The sequence below is a fragment of the Neospora caninum genome, chromosome VIIa (genome assembly GCF_000208865.1).
Source record: "Neospora caninum Liverpool complete genome, chromosome VIIa".
Classification (NCBI taxonomy): Eukaryota; Apicomplexa; class Conoidasida; order Eucoccidiorida; family Sarcocystidae; genus Neospora; species Neospora caninum.
Window position 1 is genome coordinate 434,233 of NC_018393.1, and position 10,337 is coordinate 444,569.

Below are 10,337 nucleotides of genomic sequence, written 5' to 3' on the forward strand. Positions count from 1 at the left end.
AAAAGTTATGAGCAGGAGAGGGGGGAAGCATGCGTGAGGGGCGGTTCCCAGGTCGGCCGGACGTGTGGAGAGCCACCCATCTTTTTGTTCGAGTTTCTCTGGACGAGAAAGAAACATTGAACTCGAGGGTCGAAAGCAAGGCCGAGACGCCTTGGCCGTCTGCAGTTTCCGACGCGTGGAAATTCGCTCGTTCTCTGTTTTGGTCTTTCCTTCAGCGTCGCAGAGAGCTCGCCCACTTTTCCCCGCGGTCTCGCGCCGCCTTCTCAGGACCTCCCTTCCTCTCCATCGCTGTCTCTCCCCCCCTCGCTCCCTCCCTCTTCTTGCTTTTCTCTGGGGGGCGTGCGCGAGTGTCGCTACACGGTGGCGGCACCGCTAGTGGTTTTGGGTGTTCTTCTACAGACGCTCCAGTCGCTCCACTTGCGTCTGAGTTTGACTGACCAGCAGGCGGCTTCTGCGCTCCTCCTCGATCTCCGCTCGCAAGCGGCTCTCCACGAAGTTTTGCAGGGGAAGAAAGCGACAGAGAGAAGAGAGAAGGGCGAGCGGCGGAAGTCGGTCTCGTCGCCCCTTCGAGTGCCGTCTTCGGGGCGCGAGAGCTGGCCAACTGGAGCCGCCTTTGTCCAGGAAAAACACCAAACAGTGATTCGTGAGCTCCTTCTCCTCCTCGCGACTGTGGCGGGAGAACCCGCGGCGCTCGTCTGTACGCTGCACAGACAGCTGGCGAAAACCAAGAACCGAAAGTGAGCGGAAATGCGAGACCCTGGAGATGCGCAGAGACCGGCGACGAAGAAGAGAGGCGACCGCGTGGAGCGGGCGGGAGGAAGCGTGGCCAGAGTAAAGTTTGGACGTAACGCAACTTGAGTCGTGTACGTTTTGTTCACCAAACACGCTTCATCTTTGTGATGTGGCGCTGGCATGGTGATGATGCAAAACCAAAACGCAAAGCGAAAATACAGCAGAGTCCGAAAGACATGTTGATCTGTTTTTTTTCTCCGCTTTTTTGCAGTCTCGTGTATGACGTTCTGGAAGCAGTTTGCGTGGCGCTGGAACACCACCTGCGTCTCGCCTCGCCCTTTGCACTCTCGGTTCGCGAGAAAGTCGAGAAGGGGGCGACGTGGGAGAAATGGGAGAAATCGTCGCTGGCGCTTTCCTTCTCTGCGGTAGAGCTCTCCTCCACTTTCCCCGCCTATGCAGCCGCCCAGGCGCAGTTCGCCGAGTTCCTGCTGGGGCAAATGGTTCCGCGCATCTGTCAGATCCTCACGGGTCCGGTGCTTGTCGAAGACAAAGAACGGAGAGAAGGCGAGCGTCTCTCGCTGAAGGAAATCGCCCTCAAAGCTCTCGCTCTCTGCAACTCAGTGACCAAGGGAGGCGTCCTCAAGTAAGCCGATGTCCCGAGCGTTTCCGAAGCTCACACCCACATGTAACATGAGGTATACAGATTCATGTAAATCTTTGTGGATGTCTGAGAAAGAAGAGGCAACTAGACGCCGAATGAACGAATAAACGCATGCCTATATATAGATATATATACATTTACATATGCAAATAGAAAAAAATCTATCTAAGGGTGAATCTGTGGTCAGCCTGCAGATGCGTGGAGCTGGTCGGACGGAGCAAAAGCGCGGGAGCGCCCCAGGGGCCTTTCGGGGGTTTGTGTACCGACGGCTAAGTTCTCAGCTGGAAAAGTTCTAGCTGGGGGAGATGTTGGCGAGACTGGAGCTTGGCCAGTTACGTTTCTTGCCTGCGAGTCAAGGCGTGTCGTGCAAACGGTTTTCGCGGCGCGTTTTCGCTTGCGTGACTCCCTCGCGTCTCGCGGTCGCCTGTCGATTTGTGTGCAGCGCGTCGTCTCTGCATTTGACGGCAGAGCTCCGCAGCCGCCTCTGCGAGCTTGGCAAGTCCCTTGCGTCGGCTGTCGCTCCTCTCTCGTGTTTTCCCCTTCCTCCTCACGAGCGCTGTTCCGACTACGTCTTCGCCGCTCCGGTCCCCGTGGCGCTTTCGCTGCCTGTCTCTCAGCGAAGGACGGACTCCTCTCGGGTGTCCTCGTCTCTGGAGAGGCTGGGGCGTGGGGAGAAGGGAGGCGACGGCAGTACGAGCCTCGCGCGAGAGCGAAGTCGCGGGGCGAGCAGAGAGAAACTCGCGCAGCCGAAACGCGCAGACGGCGCCCCACCAGGTACGCGAGAGGAGAGCGAACACGGGAGAACCCGCAGAAGGCGGCAGAGACGGGGGATGACGTGGAGGAGGAGACTCGAGAGGTGGCGAGGAGAACGAGAAGGAAAGGATTTTTTGTTTTACCTCCCAACACCCGCCGTCCTCGTCTCAACTTTTCTTTCCACTTTTTTTTGTCTCCGAACTTCCCCCCTCCTTACCGAGAGAAGAACGGCGGAGAGTGCCAGCATGCGTTCTTCGCTTCTTTTGTTTTCTTCCCTTGCGCCTCGGTCTTTTTCCCGTTGCCTTTCCTCTTGTTTCCAGCCTCCTCGGCCTCCGCGTCATCGTGCCTTTGTGTTTCCGCCTTTTGCAGGAAAGGAGAAACCGGATACTGCGACGAAAAACGAGCAAAGAGAAAGCGCGCAGGCGCTGGAGCCGCCGGCGCTCGCGGGCGCTCAAGATCTCGCAGAAAAAGAAGCGACGGGGAAGACTCCGAAGCAGGAAGCCGAACCAGAAGAAAGGAAGAGAGAGGCCGCACAAGGCGAAGGCGCGAGAGGGAAAGACGACTTCGATTTCCTGGACACTGGACTGCAGAACCTGATCCGCGAACGAAGACAGGAACAGCAGGCGTTAGTGGACACCATGAGAGGTACGCTTTGATTCTGAAAGTCCAGGAAACTCTTGACTGTCCGCGCGCGCGTCTCCTTCCACACAGCACACCGAGGCGGGTTCGGGGACAGACAGAGCTTGAAGGACAGATCGCGTGCGCCTACCGCTTTTTTCTCGTCTTGACTTGCACGTCGAGTGAATGTGTGCCCCCAGGGTACCGCGTGATCTCCACGGTATAGACGTGTGTAGCGAGAGCTGAATGATGCATCCCTCCAGATATTCCTTTACGTCTGGTCAGCGTCTTTTCTCTTGTTCTCGTGCCTGTCGGCTGTCTTTGGTAGCTGTTCTTTGACGTGGAGCGAATGCAACCTTTTTCGCGACGTTCTGTGAGCAACTCTGCGGTCGAGATGGAGCCTTTCTTTCTCCCTTCGGGCTTGCCCTCTTTTCCGTCTTTGCGCCTACGGCTTGGCAGGCGAGAGGAAGGCGCTTGAGAAGTTTAATTGCCGCGGGTTCTTTTGTTTGCTTCTCCCAGAGACGGACAGGCAGACCACGGCTCTCAGGTCTGGTGCAGCCTTCGAGCCCGTCTTGGCGCAAGTCCAGGAAGCGAAAGAGGCTGCCGAAGCGTGTTTCTCTTCGCTGCAGACGGCGCACCGGGAACAGAGCGTGAAGGCTTTGGGTTCGATCGCTGCACAGCAAATGCGGGCAGAGGAGGCGCACGCAAATTGCCACTGTCTCCCCTGCTTCCTCCCCGCCTCGTCTGCGCCGGCCGCGGCGCCCGGGGTCGACCCTGAGGGCCCCCTCGAGAAGCTGCCGAGATCCTTCTCGCTTCTTCACCGCCCCGCGGGGCGCGAAGAGAAAACGGACGAGGGCCTTGTCGGGGCCGTTGTGTCGATGGTCAAGTTGTGGTGCGGCGAGCTGTACGAGAAGGACGTAGTTCGACTGGAGCGAGCGGCGCACTGCTTGCTCTATCTCTTCACAAACATCCCTCTCGATCCGACCACGACGCGCGCGTGCGCGGACTTCTCTGTGGACTCCGGCTCGCCGCTCACCTTCCCTTCCCTCGCTTCCCTTCGGCGCGAAGAAGAGAACTGGGGACCGCGAGACGGCGACGCTTCTCGGGCGTTGCCGCTGTGTGCCGTCGTCGAGCAGCTTTTCGCTTCGCGCGCTGCCAAGGCCCAAGCGAACAGCCCAGTCGCTGCCACGTCGTCCTCTGGAGCGTTTCTGGCGGGATTGTCGGCGGAGGCCGACGCGGTCCTTTTTCACGCGGAAGCGTCTTCTCTGGTCTCCTCCGTTCTCTTTGAAAGCCTGCTTCACGGGTTGGACAACATTTTCAATCCGGCCTTCTTCGACGGGTCGACTTCCGTGGCGATCGCAAGTTTCCACACGATACTGTCTCTTCTGTTGCTTCTCGAGGTCCTCCTCCGGAAGCTGCTGGCGCCGAGCAAGGCGCCAGAGCCGCCCTCGTCCTCCGCGAAGGCATCTGCGCGAGAGGCGCCGCGCGCGCTGCTCCAGTGGAAGCCTCTGGAAGTCTCTGGAGCGGCGCCCGGAGAAGACGGGGAAGAAGGAACGGCGGGAGGAAGCGAAGGGGCAAGTGCCGAACTCCTCGGGCCGACGGCGATGGCCCGCGCATGCAAACAACTGCTTCTGTGCATGTCCAGGTACCAAGCCTTCGTCTATAAAGCGGCAGCGCCCGCCGCCAAAGAGCTGCTGTTGCCGCGCCTCCTCGTCACCACGCTGCTGAATCAGTGCCTCGGAAAAAACATGCTGCGCGGCTCTCTGCCCTCGCTGACCAGTCTCGTCGCCTTTGTGTTCACACTTGCCGGAGAGCAGATGCACGGCATGTACCCGGACCTAAATGCGGACACGTCTTGGCGGTTCCTCTCCAAGATCCACAGACGCGTCACGACGAAACTCCTAGACGCAAAATGGGACGGGGCCTCGCGGAACGGCTGTGAGTGGTCGAGCAAAGAATCGCGCGAGGAAAGCCTCGCAGAAGGAAAAGTGCTCTCGGAGCGAAAACGACTCCAGCAGGTCATTCCCCAGGACCACCTTCTTCAGCTTGTCCACGTGAGAACCCGGAAAGCGAAACGCGTGCCAATCTGTGGCCAATCCGGATATGTTTATGCTTCTCTGCAGCTGTAAGACTGTGTCTCTTGCAAGGTAGACCTAGATGTCTCGACATGCGAAAATAGGGGAGATGTTTACAAGCATATATATATATATATATATATATATATATAGGGTTTCGTGTGCATGCATCCCAGATGTGCTAGGAAGGGGGCGCGGCATCCTTGTGTGTGTGTGGACGGGCTGCTGGCCTGGAGGCAGAGCCGTCTTGAAAAGGTATCGTTTGATTCGGGGTTTCTGCTTCCCGCGACTCTCTGCTGTCGTGTTTCGCTTCCAGTCGTGAACAGAGTGGTGCTTGTGCCTTTCTATGCAGGCCGTCCTCTCGAGTTGGTTTATTCTTGAAGGGCGCCATGAGGCTGCAGTGGTGACGCTCCAGCAGAGACAGAAACTGGTCGAGGACGAGACGCAGAAAGCCGAGACAGGGCGGGCGCCAGCAGGGCGCAGCCGGAGCGGCTTTGCGAGTTTCGTCGAGAAACAACGGTCTCTCGCCTTCATCTACTTCCGTCTGTTCATGCACACGCTCGTGCGTTTTTGGTGAGCATTCACAGGAGGCGCCGAGCGCCGGGGATGCGTCTTTTCGGGGGCAGACGGTGGCGGCTAGAGAAGCCCGCGCACGCGCAGACTCGAGTCTGTTGTCTCTCTGGCCGTGTGTGTTTGCAGCTCGGAAGCCCTGGGGAAATATCTGCTGGCGCAGAGAATTTCCTCGACGTCGGTGCAAGGAAAGCGACTGGAAACTCTTCTCTCCAGCGCCGATCCGCTCTCCTCAGCGGGGGCCCCGACAGCCTTCGCCGCCCTCGAAGCAGCAGTAAAGGGAGCGTCCGAGGCGCGGGAGGGCCTCCGCGGCTTCAGCTGCAGCGCATGCATTGCACTGGCACGGCGGGCAGAGGAAGGCAAGGACGTTTTGGAGAAAGAGGACGAGGTCCAGGAAGGCGACAAGAAGAAGAGGACACTGTCTTCCGAAAGCGAGGAGACGACGGGGAGTCTGGCGCCGCGAGAGCGGAAAGAGCGGCGAACCGGAGAGGAGGGACGGCGAGAAAAGAGGCTGTGCTTTGGAGAAGAAGTCAAGACGTTCGTTGCGTCCGCTGTCGATGTAAGCCCGAAGAAGAAACAAATGGAAACGGAGAAGAGCACTATGCTGGGGATTCAAAGAGAGAGTCACTCTACAGACGGCGCCGGTGTAGGTCGTGCTGGGAGTCTTGTGCGGCCGACTTATCACGGTACAGCCCTAAAAAGTGGAAAGGTGGTTTCAGCATCGCACAGAGAACGGGGTGCTGTAGGGACAAACGCATCTTGGAGTCGATGCTCGCAGCCGCGCGCGCTTAGTCTCCAGTCATTGTCAGGCATTTTTCGCTGACGCACTTGGCCTGACGCCGAAACCAAGTCTTGACGAGTCTCTTGCATGCACGCAACGGGGACGGCTTTTCTCGGGAAGGATGAAACTGGCGCAGGCAATCTTCTCTGACGAAAGACCACTAAATGAGTGCCGACAGTAGAGTGACTGGCATGCACGCCGTCTACGGAATGGATCGCTAGCAACTCTGTTGTGTCAAGAGACTGCCCTAGGTATGCCGTGTCGACAGTTAAATCAGTTTCTGCGATTGCCGTGTCTTTGGCTGTTTCATTCAGGCGGAGCAAGCGAAGCTAGCCGAGCTGATGAAGCGGCGCCTCATCGCGCCTCTCCAGGTACGAACGACGGGAAAGACCCACCGTGCGTTTCATCGTGTCGGGGTTGTTTCCCATTCTGCGTCGAATCTGGAAGTTGTGAATCGAGATGGTGTCTTTCGGCGCCCTGTCTGTTTTTTCGCGTTTTCAGGATCCGCTCGCACATGTGGGCGACGGTGATGCAGCGCCAGAGACCGCGTCGGCCCTGCATCTCCTTCGCTCGCGTTTCCGAAACGCCTTCTGTCTCGTCGCGCAGCAGCCGTTCGACACCGCAGACGACCTCTCTCTGCAGCCGTACTTGAGCGACATTCGCGCGCGCCTCTGTCGAGCGCAAGTGGACCTCGAGCAGCAAGATGTCTTGTGTGCTGCCGATTCGGGGAGTGACGGCGCGAGGCTCTTTGGGAGAGGCCAGACCAGTGCGAAGACTTGGAGAGACCGGCTCGTCGATTTCCTCACACGGTCGGTCGCTCTCATGGACGTCTTTCCAGTGCCCGACCAAGGGCGCGGCAGAACAGGGTGCGCGTGGGCAGCTGGCCCAGCTTGCGTCGGTCTCTTGAGTGTGGAAAACGTGGAAGGCCGAAGCGGCGAGGAGGTACAGGGTGGAGAGCAAGTCGCGCGCGGCGCGTCCCGAGGAGACAGTCACTGGGCGGCGTCCTTTCCCTCGGGAAAGCGATGGGTGAATCTCGACGCCGTTGCGAATATGTTCAAAATCGAAGTCCCTCAATTCGGTCGGGGCGGCGGAGACACGAAACGACCAGAGAGCGGACCCGATAGGAGACCAGGTCTGCTTGCGGGGAAGCACGAGGCCCGTGAAGGCCGTTCCGGCGCCGTGTTGACTCAAGAGGTCAGGAGACATGGAGAGGCCGGCGCTGGCCCTCGAGCTCGCGAAGACCCCGTGGAGCGGGAAAAACTGTCGAGAGAGGAGGAAGGGAGAGCTCACGAGAAGAGACACTCGAAGGAAGAGACAGACGACGCGGGAGCGAAGGCGTGCAGCCAAGCCGCCTTGGGAACGCATGGCAGAGAACCTCCGTCGCGACACGACAGCTCCGTGCTTGCGGGAATAGCGGGAGGCGGCGGAGTTGAGGCGTCGAATGCCGCGTCTGCCAGTGCGGCAGAAAGGCTTGGACAGCCTGATCCGCACCGTTCGGAGACGCACGTGCACGAGACAATCTCTCAGCAGTTCACGCGAGAGACCACGCGGGTGACCCAAGAAACCTTCGACCCCAGGCAACCGAAAGTGAGAAGAGACACCTCCGCTTTTCGCGTAACGGGTAACGGACACAGGTCCAAGGAGACAACTCTGCGAGGAGGAACACATGCCACAAATTTGCTCCATAAGCACCTAGACAGTCTATCGAAACTGAGTGGTCATCAGCCCGTGTCAGAGCTCCCCGACTCACACACTGGGGCGTCTTTTGCCTCTCGGGTGTCTGAGCCCTCGTACATTGGCTCTCCTCGGTCGGCGGGCTACAAAAGCGCAGACGCTCTCGCTGACCGAGGGATCTCCGGGAATGGCGGGTCGGGTCAGATTCCCCGATGTCGACCTGCGAGTCCCGAGGGGCCCGCGAAACTATTAAGAGTCGTGGGTGCCGACAGGAGCAAGAGTGTGACAGACTTGGCAACCCCTGGTTCGAGGGATGGCCAAGAAAGCCTGCCGTCTGTAGAAGGCGCACACCGGAGTGTAGTTGAGCTGGCGAGCGCCGTGCTGCCTTCAGGCGAGGGTAGAGGAGTGTGTTTCCCCTCTCCAAACAGTCTCCTGAAACGTGACGACGTGTCGCTCGGAGGCGTGAATCGGACTGTGTTCTCGGACGCGGGCCCACGAGGAATCGCCGATGCACGTCGACAGAGGCGGTCTCTCGATTCATCGTCGGCCAGAGGGGCGACCGCTTCGTCGACAGCCGTCGGAAGTGCGGAAAGGCATCGTTCCTCGCTGGAAGGAGCACAAGGAAACAAAAAAACGTGCCTACGTAGAAGTGAACGATCTCCAATGCGCCTCTCTCCCGAAGAGGCATCCCTGGAAACCGCGCCGAGCATCATATCACCAACTGAACGTGGTGGCGAGAAGAATTGGGTGTACTCCGTTGAGTAAAAAGATCGATCGGTGCGTCATTACGATCGAGATGTTTTTTAGGCACTTACCCTTGTGCGTACCACGCCAAGTGCTCCCCCCCGTTTCTGATGTCTGCCCGTGTTTGACTCGCCACTCTTCACAAGGATCAAGAAAAAAGACGCTGTAGGGGGCCCGAGTGGCGGTAGGTTTGTCTTGTGACACGCATGCATGGGGACCCATTCCTGGTCTGAGGGGAGTTTTCTCAGCATTCAAGGGATAACCGTGTTTCCCGTATCTAATTTGCGTCAGCAGTGCGGTCTCCTTGTCAAACTCGAACGCGGTTCGAACAGGAAACCTGCGGTGGTTCGGAGTGGCGAAAAGCTGCTTGAAATGTGGAAGCATTTCTACAATTCCGTGGTTTACACTTGGGTGGCATACCCACTACCGTCCAGGAGAGAAGCTAAATCGTCAGACTGCAGATAAAACCGTTTACCCGAGAGTTTTCAACAACACCGAAGCCTGCTACAACCTAAGTTCCCTCGAACTTAGCGATGCGGGGAGCGCATACAACGCGCCGCCCGTCCGAGTCTTCATCCTTAAAAGGGCTGAAGAGTAAGAAGTTGTAGGCCGTGGAGTCGCTACGTAGTAGTAGCAGAAATTGGAAAACAGTGTCTTCGTTCCGTGTCTTCATTTCCACTTCAATGTGCCGCTCCACGGTGCGACGCGCCAAAAAGCCAGATTACTAGGGAGGTTGTCTGGGCTCTGCGGTGATGTTCAGTAGCCCACTCCAGGGAGGGCAGAGCCTCCTATGAGCACAGAGTATCTCTATGGAGTTTTAATTGGGTGGTAGCGGCCAGGTCAGAACCTGGGCATTAGCCCGTACCTGCGATATATGAACGGACTTTGAATGACTGTATATAAGCGGCTAAATGCCAACCAACATGCGACTTTCAGGTTTTCCATGTCTGTTCGAAAGGAGAGGGCTCGCGCACCCGTACTTGTGGGTACTGCGACAGGGATGCCGGAGAGGTGAGCACGAGGAATCAAAGCTGAAATGAGCCGGTATTCTGCAGAGAGCCGCAGTCCCTATTTCGATCAATAAAAATGTGGACAAAAAAAACAAAACTGTTAATGGTGATCCAAAACAGTGGATGGTGAGCACTGCCTACCGCCCCCCACCTCTTCGCTCGTTTTTCTCCGCTTTGTGTAGCTGTCCTGCAGTCGGATTGGAAGAGGGGCAACCTTTGCTGCAGTTTTTCGGTTAAGGCCCCGCCGCTGCAATTTGTCACCTCGCGATCCTGGAAGACAAGATAATAAAGTCAGCTCCACACGGGTAACTATAATACCTTCGCATCGGCGCCCACCGGTTATGGACGCACGCGGTTTCCACCAACATGTCTATGCGACGGTACCGGAGGGGAGCAAACGAGACGCGGCCGTAGGCCGTCTCTATAGCAGAAAATCTCATGATGTTCCTCAGACATATTCTCAGTTCATATAGAGTTGTTTTCCTGCTTAGAATATACTCTAGAGTTACTGCTGGTGCTCCGAACAATAGAAGTCAACCCCAACAATGCCTGAAGGCCGCGTACAGAGAATAGACCCGACTGAAAAAATCGTTTAGAGGTGGGGCCGTTCGTGTATTGTATGTTTGTTGATAATATTGGTTCACGGTTGACTTAGCTGCCTATCCTGTTTTCGAAAGATGGGGAGTCCTTTAGCGCACTGCTTACTTTTTTTCACCTTT

At 57.5% G+C, this 10,337-nt stretch overlaps 1 protein-coding gene across 1 annotated transcript in view; it reads left to right on the top strand.

The window, feature by feature from the left end:
• The window catches only part of NCLIV_019760 (conserved hypothetical protein), a gene marked incomplete at both ends in the record, with an annotated part of 16,054 nt that extends 8,277 nt beyond the window's left edge, over nucleotides 1-7,777 (top strand). The window contains 9 exons of the mRNA XM_003882170.1: nucleotides 216-737; nucleotides 1,004-1,375; nucleotides 1,836-2,167; nucleotides 2,516-2,791; nucleotides 3,284-4,818; nucleotides 5,192-5,412; nucleotides 5,539-5,968; nucleotides 6,505-6,561; nucleotides 6,692-7,777. Of these exons, the coding sequence (XP_003882219.1) occupies nucleotides 216-737; nucleotides 1,004-1,375; nucleotides 1,836-2,167; nucleotides 2,516-2,791; nucleotides 3,284-4,818; nucleotides 5,192-5,412; nucleotides 5,539-5,968; nucleotides 6,505-6,561; nucleotides 6,692-7,777 (4,831 nt within the window). The remainder of the gene's footprint in view (nucleotides 1-215; nucleotides 738-1,003; nucleotides 1,376-1,835; nucleotides 2,168-2,515; nucleotides 2,792-3,283; nucleotides 4,819-5,191; nucleotides 5,413-5,538; nucleotides 5,969-6,504; nucleotides 6,562-6,691) is intronic.
• Nucleotides 7,778-10,337: the final 2,560 nt, after the last annotated feature.